The 18601-nt window shown below is 40.4% G+C and overlaps 1 protein-coding gene across 1 annotated transcript in view; it reads left to right on the plus strand.

Moving 5' to 3' along the window:
* LOC5575051 overlaps positions 1 to 18601 on the plus strand; it is a 70957-nt gene that overhangs the window by 31028 nt on the left and 21328 nt on the right. Inside the window, exon 4 of the mRNA XM_021852712.1 lies at positions 16240 to 18559. Within this exon, the coding sequence (XP_021708404.1) occupies positions 16240 to 18559 (2320 nt within the window). The remainder of the gene's footprint in view (positions 1 to 16239; positions 18560 to 18601) is intronic.

Below are 18601 nucleotides of genomic sequence, written 5' to 3' on the forward strand. Positions count from 1 at the left end.
TTAGGTTAAGTATATTTAAAGCGTTTTTTTTTCTCTTATAAGCAGGTGAAATCAACTCACCTGTAAAAAATCTGAACTGCTACGGCAAATGAAATGTTATATGTTGTTAACAAAATGTTAATAAAATCTTAAATTTGTTTTACCAAATTAGGATGATAGTGTTGTCTAATAACACAGAACACCTAGATATAAGAAATGAATGTAATTTTTGGAATGATACTAATAAGGAAATTAAAAAAAAAGAAAAAAAATACAAACGTTCACTTACTACTCTGACACAAAACCAACCAAATATAGCCGTCAATTACAACGATGAAACAAAAAAGCTACGCTCAATCCTACGAAAGTTTGGTTTCGAGTTAGTTTTTACCAGTAGAAACAACCAACTCCAAACTCTCCTAGGTTCAACAAAAGACCCAATTGACAGTTTATATAAATCAGGCGTTTACCAATTACATGCGACCACTGCAATAAAATTTACATAGGACAAACAAAACGGACTCTCAATACACGTTTTAAAGAACACGTAGCAGAAGTTACTAAAGCACACAAAGACACAGAAAAAGGACATGTACACCATTTCAAATCAAAAGTTGCAGAACATATTTACAATGAACAGCATTTCCTTAACACAAAAAATATCAAACTCTTACGACATATTTCAAATCCTTGGAAGCTTGACGTAGCGGAAAGCATAGAAATTTTCAAACAAAACCACAATAAATTACTAAACAAAGATCAAGGAAATGGGTACTCTTGGCTGTTTAGACTTATACCTAACCTTCACACACACAATACATAAACACATTGATTGACCACCTGCCAAACAAGCAGGAATTTGTAATTTTGACAATCCTTTCATTTGATTAGGTACACAATTAAAAAATGACCTCCTGTATACGATTACAGGTAGAATCTAGTTCTAACATACCCACACACTTTTTCTAGTATAAATAATAGATCCATGCGATGTTCTCTTCAAGTCGAGCACTCGACACTGAAGAAGTCTGTAAGTCGCAGACGAAATAGGCCTATCTGTCAAGATAAGCAACACATATTAGAGTTTAAAGGTATTTGCTCACCTTAGTGATTTTAGTATTTTATTTTTTTTTTGCAAAAAGTGAAGTGTTAAGTTAATTTGTAGTTTTAACATACTCTAATAATCCCTCCCAAAGTTTAATATAAAAAAGTGTAGGGAAAGAAAACTTACTAAACAACTTTGCCGAAGACTTCATCCTTCTAAATGATCAGGATCCTGAAATATTTGCAAAACAAAAGTCAAATTTCCATGCCCACTAGTGTCACCAAGCGGTCAAATTCCCTCTAATACCCAAATTTTTGTTTTCGATCTAAATATTATTTTTCGTTATCTAAAATCATTCTGAACACGGTTTGGGCAATGATTTATTTTTCTTCGCAAATTTATGAATTTTGGTTTTTGATTTTTATTATTTTTATTTTTGAACATCCCTATCTATCCTTTTAAATTTTTTCTTGAAGCTTCTTCTTGTTACTGATTTTTGACAATAATAAAAATTTGAGTTTTTACTATACTTTTAAAAATATGATTTTTTTAATTTTTTTCTGGAACATTTTTTATTTTCCGTGTAACTAACGGAAAAACAGGTTTGAAATCTTCTTTTGTGATAAGTTGATCGTAGAAAAATATAAAAGGTACGATTTTTTATAATACACGTTAAATGAATCCCAGGCATTTGTAGGTTATATAAAAATGCAATTTTTCAAACAATTTTTAATAATACAAATAAGTTTCAAATCATAAAAAACTTTTCTTATATGCTTGCTATGAGTCAAGGTTTAAGCCAAAAATAAAATCATTTTAATTTCCGAGCTATGAAAAAATACACAAAATTCCTAAGTGTACCCCGTCTAAAGGCGGGGTTGGGTATAAGAGGGTTAAATGCGGTACCATCAGATAGTGCTTCACATCCAAAACAACTTTACTAAAGACCCCAAGTTTCTATATTATCTGGATTTTGAGATATACCGATTTAAAACTGTGGTTTACTCGAACCGTATATAGTGCGTTCATTATTTTGCGACTTTCATGTATATTTATTGGTTTTACCGGATTATCAAGGGTCTTCTTCTTTCTGGCATTACGTCCCTACTGGGACAGAGCCTGCTTCTCAGCTTAGTGTTCTTATGAGCACTTCCACAGTTATTAACTGAGAGCTTACTATGCCGATGACCATTTTTGCATGCGTATATCGTGTGGCACGTACGAAGATACTCTATGCCCTGGGAAGTCGAGAAAATTTCCAACCCGAAAAGATCCTCGACCGGTGGGATTCGAACCCACGACCCTCAGCTTGGTCTTGCTGAATAGCTGCGCGTTTACCGCTACGGCTATCTGGGCCATACTGTAAATAAAAACCGTCGAATATTGTTCTTAAGAAGATTCTTGAGGAATACATTTTGGTTTGGTGTCGATAGATATCTTTGTTGCAAAATGATAGCATATTAATCGCAACTGTTGTACAAAGTACAACAGCGCGACAGCCCGAAGGTTAAACACGTGTTTTTGCTGAACATGGCACCTCTCTATGTCTTAAAGTAAAATAATTGTTGGTCGAATTCATTTTAATAAGACTTATTTGTTTATTAGTAAAAAAAAATGAAAAGACGTTTATGAACAAAAGTTTTTATCAACAGCCGAAATCAGGATATGGTAGTTTCATAATTTGTAAGAGTTGTCTGCGCCATTTTGCGCTGAAGATAGTTATAGGGGCCTAAACTACCCCTTGATAAAATAGTAATTCATGAATAACTTTGTTACTTCAAAGATAGCGTGATATGTTCAGCAAAAACATGGTTTTTTTCATGACAAACAACTTTGTAGAAAACATAAAAAGGGCCATTCACATACAACCAACGGCATATATCTCAAAAAGTATAAGGGATAGAAAAGTCGTGTCTTGAACGAAGTTGTTTCAAAATGCCAATTCTACAACTTGCCGAAGAAACCATATGTCAATCTAAATGAAAAAAAAACACTGCTAGGTGGATCGATCACAATTTTTTTTGCATCATAAGATGCGCTTTAATATACCAAGAAACTTCTCCAAACTAACTATTTATATCGCTAAAATCAGTTTGGGCCGATGTGGGGTATTTAGAGGTGCGGGCGAACATCAAATTAGTATTTGTGATAACATCAGTTTTGAAGTGGTAGTTGTGCAATGCCAACTTCGGCGAGCCGAAAGTTCACGAATTAGCCGAAGATGACGTCACGTTGAGAAAGCTGCGAACAAAAGTTGTCGCAGCCTTGTCGTCACCATCAGCTGATCGTTTTGTTTACATCTTTTTCGTGACTAATACAAGCAAACACATACTTGGGGACGGACCTGGTGTAGTGGTTAGAACACTCGCCTCTCACGCCGAGGACCTGGGATCGAATCCCATCCCCGACATAGTCACTTAAGACGTAAAAAGTTATAGTGACGACTTCCTTCGGAAGGGAAGTAAAGCCGTTGGTCCCGAGATGAACTAGCCCAGGGCTAAAAATCTCGTTAATAAAGTAAAAAAAAAAAAAAAAAAAAAAAAAACACCTACTAAGAGCCGGACCTGTTATATATGGCATTGAGTTTGGGTGCTATTCAAAAAGCGCATGAAAACGACAAAATCCAACACAGTGCACTCCTCCGGTAGCTGATCTGTTTCCCACATTGTGCCTATCAGCCGGTGCAGACAAATAGCCAGCCTCTCCGGGCCCATCTTTATAAGTTCAGCTCCGATATTATCCTTACCATCAGCGTCTGTACTCCATGTTAAGAGCGGTTAACAATCGCATCTGTTCCACATGATCATCGTCCGAATGCCAGAGGACTCTAAGCTAAACTACGTACTATGGTCCTCCGAACATTTAGGGAGAAAGCTCCTCCGGGAATCTTGGGCGTTGGTATCAGGCTCTGAAAGCCAACTGTAAAAATCTAGCAACGACTAATCAACGAGAGAATACGAACCGAGACAATCGAAGAAGACCACGGCGACGTAAAGGGACTAGCGATTGGAAGCTCGGAACGTGGATTTGTAAATCTCTCAACTTCATCGAGAGCACACACATACTGGCCGATGTGCTGAAGGACCGCGGATTCGGCATCGTAGCGTTGCAGGGAGTGTGTTAGAATGGATCAATGGTGCGAACGTTTAGAAGTAACCATACCATCTACCAGAGCTGCTGCAACACACACGAGCTGGGAACAGCTTTCATAGTGATGGGTGATATGCAGAGGCGCGTGATCGGGTGGTGGTCGATCAATGAGAGAATGTGCAAGTTGAGGATCGAAGGCCGATTCTTTAACTTAGCATAATAAACGTGCACAGCCCTCACTCGGGGCCCAGATAGCCGTAGCGGTAAACGCGCAGCTATTCAGCAAGACCAAGCTGAGGGTCGTGGGTTCGAATCCCACCGGTCGAGGATCTTTTCGGGTTGGAAATTTTCTCGACTTCCCAGGGCATAAAGTATCTTCGTGCCTGCCACACGATATACAGATGCAAAAATGGTCGATGGCATAGTAAGCTCTCAGACTGAGAGTCTCAGTTAATAACTGTGGAAGTGCTCATAAGAACACTAAGCTGAGAAGCAGGCTCTGTCCCAGTGAGGACGTAACGCCAGAAAGAAGAAGAAACCCTCACTCCGGAAGCACTGTTGATGATGAAGAAGCTTTTTACGCGCAGCTCGAACACAAATACGACAGCTGCCCAAGCCACGACGTCAAAATCATCATTACTTACTTATTTGGCTTTACATCAATTATCTTGATAAAGCCTCGCCAACAATAACACAGCGTAACAAAAATGACATGCTTGCGTGTCTCAAGAACCAAATTATGTGTCTCTAGTAGATTTGGGGCTGCTGAATCTGATGCCGTTCTCAGAAATATTCCAGCACGTCACAATTTTTAGCTACAGGTCGCCAAAGTTGTACAAAACACTGCTTTTATTAATGTTCACATGAAATTTAAAGTACAATTTATCATACTTTTTTTGTAATCTAATCCACCAAACATGCAAAATAGAACTTGAACTTTCATTTCAGACATAATTTGATTGAAATTGCGCGATTAAATTTCGATTAAACCGATTTTTTCAACATGCTTGCAGTCTCCATACAAAATTCTTCGTTTCTTCTATATGTCAAAATACAACAATTCTTTAAACCATCAAAAAATAACTTTTCCGTATCGAAAATAATACAAACTTTGATGATAAGTATTGTTATACACATAAAGTTTGAATTCAGTGGCAAATGAAGCCAATATATTACCTTACAAGCTGGGAAACTTGCATGCAAGTTGGCTGAAATAGTCATTTTTTGCATTTCAACAGTCAATATCTCAAAAACTGGACGTGCTACGATATTTCTGAAAACGGCAATGGATCTAGCAACCCTTCATTAAGTGAATAGCGGTATTTTGGTGCTGGAGACAAAAACGTGTTCCGCAGTGTGATTCGCCAATTCACTCGGTTCATGGCCGCTTCTCTCCATCCTCGACTGTGACCCACATTCTCCAGGTCCTGGTGCACCTGGTCAATCCACCTAGCTCGCTGCGCCCCACGCCTTCTTGTTCCGACCGGATTCGTAGCGAACACCATCTTTACAGGGTTGTTATCCGGCATTCTTGCAACATGCCCTGCCCAGCGTATCCTTCCAGCTTTAGCTACCTTCACGATACTGGGTTCGCCGTAGAGTTGAGCGAGCTTGTGGTTCATCCTTCGCTGCCACACGCCATTCTCCTGTACGCCGCCGAACATCGTCCTTAGCACTCGGCGTTCGAAAACCCCAAGAGCTTGCAAGTCCTCCTCGAGCATAGTCCACGCCTCATGCCCGTAGAGGATTACCGGTCTTATGAGCGACGAACTCGTCCACCACCTCGAAGGTATCATCATAGGAGATCTAAACACTCAGGTTGGCCAAAAGGAGGAGTTTCAGCGCTCACCTTCTGACAAACGAGAACGGCGTACGACTGATTAATTTTGCCGCCTTCAAGAATATGGCCATTCGTAGCATCTACTGTTTGGTATCACCGCAACGACTCTTCCATTCACCAAGGCGTAGTAAGATACAGCAGCAGCGCGTATTCAACTTCTCTGTTTCTTCCCCAGCTAGCAGCAAGCAGCGAAATTGCTTTGAGGCTCTTGCATTGGGCTGCGTGGTACTAGCCTGTCGGCGCATTACAGCACTGTAACAATGCTAACTGCGATGTGCACTTTTGCTACCTCGGGCATATATTAGTGAAAACGTTCCCTCTGTGATATTAGTTGTAAGTTGTTATTCGTTACGTTGCGTTCCGAAAGACAGTTCCGTTTTGGGACCAATTCAGATAACATAACCTAGGGCCTGGTCAACGGGGGCCTTCCTTAGCCGAGTGGTTAGAATCCGCGAGTACATCCTTCCGTACCGACACACTCACGGTAAATAATAAGCACCATGATATCAATACTTCTGCTCTAAGATTTGCACTACTGTTCGATTTTGGAAATATCAAAGAAACATCTTTTGAATTCAAGTGCAAGTCTTGTAGCTTACCTTGACACCAACTTGTATCTGTTAGAAGGCGTAGAATTAATTTCAACCACTTTCTACAACCAGCTTACAATGATTGCCTTCATACAAGACACATGATGTTCAACATCAACGAATTTTCACTTCAGCGTCTAGTGCTAGAGACAGAAGAGCCAATCCAAAGTTGGAACTCTTGAAATCATGGTGATTGGTGTTTTGAATTGAGTTAAGAGATAAATCCATTCAATCGAACGTGCTGATTTTTTACCGTGCCTAGAGATCACAACTGCAAACAGAATCGCAAATCGACCACGTTCTAATTGATGGACGGCACTTCTCCAACATTATCGACGTCAGGACCAATCGTGGCACTAACATCGACTCTGACCACTATCTGGTGATGTTTAGACTGCGCACAAAAATCTCCGTCGTTTAAAGTGTACGGTATCGACTCCCGTCCTGGTATGACCTAGAGCGACTTGAACAACCGGACGGCTCAACTGCATACGGGCAGAACCTTGAGGTTGCATTACCGGAAGAGGGTTAGCTGGATGAAGCCCCTCTTGAGGACTACTCCCCGAGCAGGCGAAAAAAGCTTAGGAATAGCAAATTAGATAGCTATGAATATATGGATAGCTATAAGTAATATTAACTTGATATATATATAAGAGATAAAAGATCTGGAAATAATATCTAAATTTTACTGCTGGAATAGCATTGGTATATCTTATTTAGCTATTGTATTGTGTATTTTATCTCGTATGTCAATCAAATCAATATGACGTTTGGATGTTCAGCACTCTGGTGGAATACAGTGAAAGCAATCACCAATATTGCAGCTGAGAACAACGTCGGTTAATTGGGAAATACTCGTTGGAACGATTGGTTCGACGAGGAATGTAGACCGATTATAGACGTTATAGACGAAAACGGCAATAGCAGACCTGCCAGACGGAGGACGATGAGATGAAACAGCTGTACAAGTCTCAAGAAACAGGAAAGTTCTATTAACGCATCTCGCAACAGGGATAAGGGTGGGAGCATCTTGACTGATTAACGTGAGGTGATCGAAATGTGGAAGCAACACTTCGATGAACACCTGAATGGCGCTGAGAGCACAGGCAATGAAGGTCGAAACAACGGAAGAAATGCGTTCGTCTGTACTGCGGACGATGGAAACGAACCAGCAACCACTTTGAGGATGGTTAAGGATGCCATTCACCAGCTCAAGAACAATAAAGCTGCTGGTAAGAATGGTATCGGAGCTGAACTCATAAAGATGGGCCCAGAGAGGCTGGCCAATTGTCTGCACCGGCTGATAGGCACAATCTGGGAAACATAACAGTCCCTTCTACAAGAAGGCCGATAAGTAAGACTGTGAGAAGTTTCGAGCGATCACCTACATGCGGCCTACAAAGTGTTATCCTAGATTATATTACGTCGTCTGTCACCTGTAGTAAACGAGTTCGTGGGAAGTTATCAAACCCTCTCCGTTGACGGCCGATCGAAAACGGATCATATCTTTATTGTACGGCAAAGCCTCAAAAAATGTCGTGAATGCCAGGACCTTTTCATCGGTTTCAAGGCGATGCAACCGTATGCGACCGTGTAGTGCTATGGAAAATCATGGACGAGAATAGCTTTCCCGAGAAGCTCACAAGACAGATAAGACAGGGTGTCCATACTGTCCATCCATCCGGGAAATCCGGGAAAAGCGAGAAAAACCCGGGAATCACAAATAACCGGGAAAAATACGGGAAATATCCGAGAATTTGGAGAACAGCCCGGGAAAACATGTATTATAAACTTAAGACTACCGGTTTATTTAAATTTCAAATTTTGTTTGGGCGAAACAAGATTTTTTCAGGATGTGCACGACTGCCTTTCACTCGTACTTCACATCATAACTAACTTTTAGTGAGATAGTTAGAGATATACTTTATGGTTAATATCTTTGAAACATTTCTAGAAGGGTACTTGTGAATTCGTGGTTAGGTTCTTGACGAGTTACGTGTTAGATTTACAGTTAAATTCACGGAAAAATTTTGATGAGGTGTTTGCTGGAATCCTTACGGGAATCGAACCGATTATTGACCAGGTTGTTGAAAGTTCTTTCCGGGAGATAACTGAAATAGTTATTACCAGATTGCTAATCAAGTTTTTAGTGGATATTAGAAAATATACTTGGCTGATTATGCTTAAAATTAGATTCGTGGACGCAAGCGAAAAGCTAAGCAAAACAATAAAGTTCAAATTGCTGCCATTGTCACATCTCTCGACGGATTACTTTTGTTTTAATTCGAATGGGATCGTCTGAATATCTAGTTTTTCAAGGTTTATTGGAATTCTTCCACCGGTTCGGAGTTATTACGGTGGGTCACTGGATCAAGTAAGGTAAAACAAACACAACTTACTTTTCAATCAACTTTTATCCAACTTATTATAATAATATATTGTGGGCTTCGTGGCCGTGCGGTTAGTGTTACCAAACATCAAGCCGCATCGAGTCAAGGGGTGTTGGTTCGGTTCCCGTTTCAGTCCGGGAAATTTTTCATCAGAAATGTGTTTCGACTGTGCCACTGGGCGTTGCATGCTAGTCCGTTGTCTAGTGTGATGCTTCCTCCAAAGGACAATTCGTCCACTGGAAGCACGTGTCGGTGCCTTAAAAAAATATTACTTCAATTTCATTTGTTTTTATAGTTTCTTCTACAGACGACATAAGAGAATCAAATAAGACAATCGTACCAGCTTTGGCTTTGGGTATACTTTCAATTCCTTATGGGACTTTGTGGCAGTGCTGTGGAATGTCAATATCTCAGAAAAAATAAAATGCTTTTAGCACCCTCGCATGCGAAATATCGCATCAGCAAATATTTGCAACCTATAGTAATCAGTGGTGGAAAAGTTTACATCACGAAGCAGCTCACGAGTGTATACCAACGAACAACAAACATCACAGACTCGGGAATCGGCTATCAGGTATCAGGTATCAGAAGGCCGGCTCCAGAGGCACGTTCCCCGCCATTTGGGAGATTTGTGCCATCGCCATATTTGAGCCTATTTCATCATCTACCCGATGGGAGAGGAAAGGGAAGGGAAAGATGGGAGGAAATAGGAGTGGGGTCCCTTGAAGAGGGAAAATCGCATGAGCGAATTGAGAGCATGTAGCTCCATACCACAATGGGTTCGAACAGCGCCCTAAAAAGGACACTGCAAAACGCATGAGCGTAAAGAGAGCCTATAGCTCATTACCACAGCGGGTTAAGAATAACAGAATATCCTGAAGATTCAGGTTTCTGAAAACAGTGTCACTTAATAAGTGTTAACCAAGTAATTGGAATCGCAATTACGCGAAGATTGGATAGTTACATATCAGATGATGAGAAGTTCCATAATCGGAATCACAACTATCACACACAAATGTATCAACACTGAATATTTGCCATGTGATAGTTGAGTCGGCAGTGACCAGTCAAGGGTGTTACCAAGAGACTGCAATTCTGCTTTGACAGATTTGTTAAATACTTAGCCACTTTTGGGATGGCTCAGTAATGTACAATTTTTGTTGACGACATGACTCAAAATTATTCCAATATTGCTGGTGCTGAGTTGCCGCCCAGGAATTTCTGAAGCTTCACCCAGCACTTCGAAATTGGAATAACTGCTTGAAGGCCAATGAAGTCATGCGATGCTCCATTGCGAGCTAATTCATAAGCCAATTCATTCCCAGCAATGGAAGAATAGCAAGGACCCATATAAGTTTTACAGAGTTCACTGAATTCAGTTCCTCAAATTTAGTTCGACGTGCGATAACAAGCTTAGACCTTGAGTTGGCCTATGCAAGAGCTTTAAAAGCAGCCTGACTATCTGACATATTCCTTTACAAATAGTCAGACGTCAACTCGTCCCGCGAAGGGAGTTGTGAGGAACAAAGTGACAAGCAATTGTGGAATTCACTCGAAGCAAGGACAATTGTGTCTCAATTCACCGGAAGTGGAAACTGATTCTGTTCAAGCAGAGCATTATGTCGAACACTTCTTCTCTAGCAGATACCATGAAGGTTGGGCGATTCCCTAAAATAAGTAATCCAAGATTTGAACTACTTAAGCATTCCATCAGACTGGAGCTTCTCAAATTGATATCTGAGCTGCTCCAGATGATGTGATGAGTATCAGTATCACTACCCACAAATCAGCAGAAGGCCTTTTCATAGGCAGTGAACGACAACTCGTTTGAAATTATCCATTGGGGATGGTTCATCATGTGGTAAATACACCACCAAACGAAAGACGTATTTCCTATTGCGGTCATCACGGAAACATCAATTGTGACATCACATACATCTCTGGTTGTTAACTCAGAAAACTTTGTGGCAGTGCTGTGGAATGTCAATATTTTGGAAAAAATAAAATGCTTTTAGCACCCTCGCATGCGAAATATCGCATCAGCAAATATTTGCAACCTATAGTAATCAGTGGTGGAAAAGTTTACATCACGAAGCAGCTCACGAGTGTATACCAACGCACAACAAACATCACAGACTCGGGAATCGGCTAGGTGTGAGTAAGTCCGCACCCCCTCGGGAACGTTTACTCGCGAGTAACTGGGCAAGGTGTGATTTATTATGGTTTTGACAGACAAATTAATTGTATAACCATCAAATCGACAGTAAACTACTAGTTTGTAGTCAAAAACCCTTGGAAACCATAAATCTCGGAGGGGAAGCAGCTTTTTTTCCCAAAAGCACAACCAACGCTCGGGAGCGTTTGGTTTTGTTTTTGTTCCAGTGCAGCAGCAACATTCGCCACTTTCCATCACTGATAGTAATTCGGAAAAGGTCAGTGAATCAATTGTCACCCAACACGCAGCAACAACGACATTGTCATCTCCTATTCTTGTTGCAACAATTCCATTCCGCAACATCAGTTTATCATCACTTGAACGGAATATGACAATGATCGATCACCGCGTTCACAGCGATTTTCTGGGCTTCGAATTGCAATTTTCGAGAACATTCTCCGTGTTGGTAAACATTGACACATTATCGAACAGCATCCAGAAAAAAATTGGTTTAGTGTTTAAAATAACTGATTAATCGCTAGTTGAAAAGGTTGCAACAATATTGCGCTCTATGATTGTCATGACAATTTTGCTTTTAATTGTATCCTTATCCGCAACAGTTGTGACAAACGGTTGTGAGCGAGCTTGCATTGTTGTTTGTTTTTCGTCTGTTTTGATGATAATTTGATTCACTGGAAAAGGTTACCGGGAAAAACATTTTCCGGTAACTTTTTCCACTAGGAGCGATGATATTAGCAATATTCAAATGTCAGGGCTGGTAGCAAGTCACTTTTTAGTGACTCGGTCACTTTTTTCGACCTGGTCACTAAAAAGTCACTATTTCCAACAAAAAGTCACTAAAGTCACTTTTTTTCAGTAAAATGGTCACTAAAGTCACTTTTTTCGCGATCTGATGAAATCTTTCAGTCATTAGTCATTATTAGTCATTTTCAGAGTTGTAGATCAGATAAAACGTGAGGTTAGGAGTCGCCACTGAGTCATATAATTGTTTTCAATAATTCATTTATTGAAACATTTAGTTGAAATACAGATATTTTAAGTACGCATGGAATCATTTTCTAATTCTTTATTCACAAAATTCATCTAATTCGTGGACCTCGTGGCCGTGCGGTTATTGTCTTCAGGCATTTAAGCGCATCGTGTCATGGGGTGTGAGTTCGATTCCCGCTGCAGTCCTTGAAACTTTTCGTCAGGAATGTTTCTCGGCTGTGCCACTGGAGCATGCTTGTCCGTTGTCTAGTGTTAAGTTACAGTCTGTGCAACTAAATGGCTGAAGACGGTGTCCGTGTCTTTTTTAATTCGGTTTGTCTCGAGTTCGTCAATAATCAATTGCGTTTCTACTTTTTTGTTTGTTTTTTTAATTCTCTCAGGACTTATTTCTGGATGTTATGAAATTCATTCATAATTTTCGCTACAATTTTGTCTACAACAAAAACAAATCCCTCGTTTTGTTCCAAACATTTGTTAAGAAATGCATTCATTCATAATTTTCGCTACAATTTTGTCTATAACAAAAACAAATCCCTCGTTTTGTTCCAAACATTTGTTAAGAAATGCTTCAATTTGCTTTCAATTAAGAAATGCTTCAATTCGTTTTGCACCTCTACTTCAAAATCTTTAATGGTTTTTTTTTTTTCAGTAGATTCCTCATGAACAAGTATTTGGTAAAAAATTATCACGAGTTTGTTTACCGGAGTTCCTGTACTTGATTTTTTTTACTGGAATCAGACATATAAAATAGTCACCTATATCAAACTAATGTTTGTCTCATAAAACAAATGATAAGTGAAAGCTCCAATGCGCAATGTTTTTGACGATTTATGACGATCAAGTTTTATCCCGCTCAGATAATTGGTAAGAAATATTTGACATTACTGTAGTTTTCTACATTCTAAATTCACCCAATATGTAGGGAGCCGGATCCTATTCCTATTTGACCACAATATGCGTAGTATTGAAGTGCTTGCAAAGTTTCAGACAATTCGGCCGAGAAAAACCCCTCATGCCAAAGTGAATCATGGAAGTGTGCAAGTAGCTCTGCACCCTATATTGGTTAATATACACATAGAACGTATTTTCATTGTCATTTTAATGACTAATACTTGTAGTTTTGAAGTCACTCCTAGGTCACTTTTTGGTCACTATTTCGATCATTTTGGTCACTAAAGTCACTATTATTTTGCTGTCTGACCGCTACCAGCCCTGAAATGTCAAAGTCACGTGAAATTCATGACATTTAACAGTCCTGCTTTGTAGAAATGGCAGCAACTTGAAGTTTTTCCATCTGCTGGGCGGATACGGGTTAATAGATCCGTTTGCGGATTGCTGGGGATGCTGATTATACTGATTATTGATGAAGCCTTATCTGGGTTACTTGTTTGACTAGCCCTTGATCTCTGACAAAGTTGTTGCGAGGCCTCTGGCAGGATTTTGTATGGATTTCTTCAGATTTTCAGAAAATTATTCCAATCATTACTAGCCAATTTTATTGCAAGAACTTTGATGAATAAATAAGCTTCATCAGGTATTCTTGGTTAGATTTTTGTAAAATTTTGATGAGATTCTGTACCAAATTATTCAAAGATTGCTTGGAAGATGCAATATCAAATTGGTGTCAAAAGATTTAGCCAGTTTCGTAGGTAAACAATAAACTGTAATTAGAGATTTGGTTTCTGTTAAAAAGATCTTTCTCTGGATCACCCAGATAAAGAATTTCTATGTTTAACACATATTTGCGTAAACATTCTTGGAAGGTAATGGGTTGGACATTGGATTTTGGGTGGAGGTTAGGAACACAGCAGAAATTTGTTAATATAATTCTAAAATTTCCCAGAGCTTCATATGAATGCTAGGGTTGGACGGTCTTTATAAATTTAATTAAAAATAATTCATTAATATGTTAGATCAAGTCCTTTAAATTTGTCCATATAGTATGAAAATAAAACAAGAATATTAAATCGCAGGATCATTTTGTCATCGTTCTTTTTTTTTATTTCTTGGGCATCCGGGAAAAATCCGGGAATCGGAAAAATGATTTTGAATGGACACCCTGGATAAGAGCAACGATGTGGAATGTGTGCAACATTGGGGGAAAGTTTCAGGCGAACAATCCAGTTCGTTGAATCCCACCGGGTACTACAACAAGGTGGAAAAGATGGACAAGATAGACTTTCATGCCTGTTCAATATTGCGCTAGATTGCTAGAAGGTGTTATGCGGAAAGCCGGGGTACGTTTTTCACGAAATCCAATCAATTTGCTTGCTTCTCGGATGATATGCACATTGTCGGCCACATATTTGAAAGCGTTGCAGACCTGTGAACCCGCCTGAAACGCGAGGCAGCAAAAGTTGGACTGCTACATGCTAGTAGGTAAAGCCGAGCTCGACAAGGCTCGCCTAGACAGCATTGTTACCATAGACGGGGATACGCTCGAGGTGGTCGACGAGTGGTTCTGCCTTGGATCCTTGCTGACGGCAGATAATAACGTAGTCCATGAAATAGGGGAAGTGGTGGCAAAATTAACAGGGGTGGTAAAATGAACACCGTGCCTTTTACCGAGAAAAATCAAATGTGATTATCACCTACGGACGATTTAGAAAACCACGTGCAATTAGAACTGACCTAACTTTTAGCTCGGGAGTGAGGTGAATATCGTTATGATATGATATAAAATCTGATACCATTAGATTCCTTTTTTGAATGGGTTACAATCATTATTGGATATATTTTCGGGAATGCAATAAAAATTTTCAAAATATTTGTTTTGCCCACGTTTTTTGCATGATGTTCATTTTACCCACATAGTTCAGGTAAAATGATTATTTGCATCGTTTTTTGTTAGCGATAAAAAATATGTGAAAATTTAGCTATTTCAATCTGCATTCGTGTCGCTGCTATAGTTAACATCCCTAATTTTGATGTTGTGCTATAGAACTATACAAATTCCTCGGTTTTTTCTATCAGAAACAAAACGATTGTCTTAAGGTGTTCATTTTACCACCCCTTCCCCTACGCATCATCAGTTGGGCCTACTATGGCCTGCACAAGAAGCTGCGGCTAAAAAAGATGATGTCAAAGCCGCAATTAATGTCAAAGAACTAAAATTACCATTATTTTGATCTACTCGTGAATAGCTTATTTAGTTATTATTTTGGTATCAACATCTAAATAAAAACATATTTTGTTATTTACGGTTGCCTATATTTTTGCTATTATTTTGTTATTACAATGGTAAAATATGATATTATTTAGTTTTTATGCCATATAAACTTAGTTATTATTTTTGTTATTTTATCTCTTATTTCAAACAAACAAAGAACAAATGTTGCTATTCAAACATTCTATTTTAATGGCAAGTTTTGTTATTCTTTTGCAATTCTCCTCTACCCGGGAAATAAATGAAGATGTTGGCCGTAATGCTACTTCCACCTTTCGATCATGTTATGTCCGTCCGACGAACCTTACATATTTAGACTCGCAACACGAATTCTTTTCGAGATGCGTTGAGATTTTAATAGAACTTTCGAGTTTTTTGTGTGCTGCACATTCCGCCTCTTAAAAACGACGATTTTTCCTCGTGGAACAGGCAGGTTCGCTACATTCGCTTCTGCCTGTAATGTTTCACGTTCTTCTGAATGCTGTAGTTCAAGCCATTTGGCATAATGGTCGTTTGGCATAATTTTTTTGTTCATAAGAAAGGCAACTTTTGGAAGAAGGGATATAGTTATGGTTATGCCAAATTATAATAATGCCAAATGGTCCACTCCCCTGCCGCAGGACTAATTTTACGCTTCCTTCTGCATCTTTTTTTATTTTAAGTTATGTTTCAATTGGTACAAAGTTTTCTTTCTAGCCTGAGCTCTTCTACTAAGAGCAATCTTTGCCAATCAACCATTTTAAGATGATTATAGAACGAAGCCACACCTCAAATTTTCAAGAGCACAAGTCTTGAGAACCAAACAGCGCTTCCCATTGAAAATGTATCCCATTGGTCACCACCAGCAAGGAAGCAAGTTGATTTGATTTTCCACGCGATCTGTTGCCAGATTCTCCAGTCTTGTGCACTTGAAAATTCAAAGTTTGGCTTTGCTTTATAATCACCTTAATGAAATAAGTTTTCTTTCTCCCAGGACATATCGACCACAAGCATGACGACGACATGATGCGAATAGACATGGACGAAACGATTGTTCAAACGAAACGTGTTTCTATTGCGCCTCCAAGAGTCAGCATGATGCCGCCGACACAACCGGGAGTAAGCAGAAAATCGGTACTGCCTCCCAAAATCAATGCGATCCTAGAAGAGGCAGATGAAACCACAGCAAGTACATCAAAAGTTGTGCCACCAGAAGAGATCTCAGGCGAAGCGAAATATACGGGAGCTATCAAAAAGTCGGACATTTACAAACGCCGCTCAGTAGATTCACCCGATATCAAACCAGGGCCCAAAAAGAAGATATCGTTGGAGGGTCAATTGCCGGAAAACGAAATACATGAACAGGAACAACCAGAATTTGTCGTTCCTGTCGTTAAACCCAAGTCGAAACTGACTATACCAATCTTTGTGGACGACGAAGAACCTGCCGAAAACAAAGACACCAACAGTTACTATCCAAACGAGTCATGCTCGACGCAAATGTTCAACATGTTTGTTAAAAGTCAAAGCACGCCACTGGCCCTGAAAGCTGGTCCAACGAGAAAGTCGGACGTTCCGGTACGGCGACCAAATTTATCTTTCGATGAGCATGACGAAGTTGAGCCACCTGTTCAGGATGAAAACCTCGCTCAGTTACATCCTATGAAGACTAATGATGAGAACGCCGAACCGGAATCACTGATTCCATTAGGTTCAAACATAACTCACGCACCTAAACAACTGTCGACGATCATGGAACGTACCGAAAATAGTACCATGTCCGGAGCCGGTAGTACCAAATCTTCCGTTTCGTCGCCACCAGTCGGGGAAATCATTTCGCCAATGCCCGGCATCCCTTCAGACGACGAAAGATCCTGTGAACGGAACATGAAACAAGCTGTCAAAAATCTCACCAATTTCCAACTGGAAAGTACAAAGGAAGATTCCGTTTTCAAAGTTCCTGAAACGCTTGCCAATGTGGCGCCTAAATCAACGGATGTATCTTCATTCAACGTGTTTCAAGATGAAGCACCAGTTGCGACGAAACCTGTCACAGTTAGCCCCTTCGTGATCCACATCGATAGCACTGAAACGATGGCCAATGTCCCACTGGTATCGAAAATGGACCTTCCCCAGCCTGTTCTGGATGACAAAGAGAATAAATTACTAACGAATGCGGAACCGAGACAGGACACTCACTTTCAGGTGCAGGAGGAACCAACGACAACCGGAACCACCAACACTCTCTTCAGAAATGTTTCTCATCTTCCCCAACGCGACCTCGGTGTCAATTCTATAATGTCTTTCAAAATGACCACGGAACGAACGAATACGGTGCCTCTCCCGCTAGTGAAGCAACCCGTGGCTCCTGCTTCACCTCCCAAACCCTCCAAAGCCGATGATTCACTGTTCGAAGTGTTGGCCAAAACGCCATCTCCGAAGGGTTTGAAACAGAAATCATTCTTCGATTTGGCAGACTTCCAAAAAACACCGCAGCCTAAAGTCCCGGAGGTTAGAGAACCACCTGCAAAGCAGCAACCGTCCACAATTGGTAGCGAATCGACAATTCCCGCTCCAAAGCCGATTATCATACAGAGCGTCATGGGAGCGATCAACCTGGCTGATTTTCCATCACCGCCGAAGCGAGGCTCGATCGAGGACCTGAACACGGAAATCTTCTCACTTCACATGAACAACGTTAAAAACTCCACCCTGCTGCCGGGTAGTTTCCCAGCAGAATTCGACGCACCTATGCCAACGGAAATCAGCCCTGGCGATGCAAAACCACTACGGAACATCGACTTCGAGATCAGCCGCAGCGAAGTGGAAATGCGAAAGCTGGACCTGGACGACAAAAAGATCGACTCTGATGGATTCACGGTACCGGCTGCACCCGTGTTTAAGTCTCCCATCATCATTGAGCTGGACGATGGCGACAGCGACGAATTGGGCAAAAGCATCTACGTGCAGAAACCGCAGACCACATCCTCTGAGAAGATCCAGAGATGGGATGAGATCGACGAGAACTTCAACCCGCAAAATAATGCCTACGTGAAGAAGGAAACCGACCCGGACGAAACGATGCAATTCATCTACCAGCAGACCCAAACCGGCGAGATAGATCCGTTCGATCCCAAGCTGCAGGAAGCGTTTCTGGAGCAGCTGGATTTCATGAAGTACATCGAGGAGCTGTCCACATGTTCACTGGTGAACAAGGTGCAGCCCCTGTCGAAGGGGATGGTCGTAAACATTTGTGACACCAAGTTCTCGGTGCAGAAGAAGATCGGCGAGGGCACTTTCGGGATGGTTTACAGGTAATTGTTTCCGTTTCGGAGTTGCGAATCAATATTGGGACA

Source organism: Aedes aegypti, chromosome 3 (assembly GCF_002204515.2).
Source record: "Aedes aegypti strain LVP_AGWG chromosome 3, AaegL5.0 Primary Assembly, whole genome shotgun sequence".
Taxonomy (NCBI): domain Eukaryota; kingdom Metazoa; phylum Arthropoda; class Insecta; order Diptera; family Culicidae; genus Aedes; species Aedes aegypti.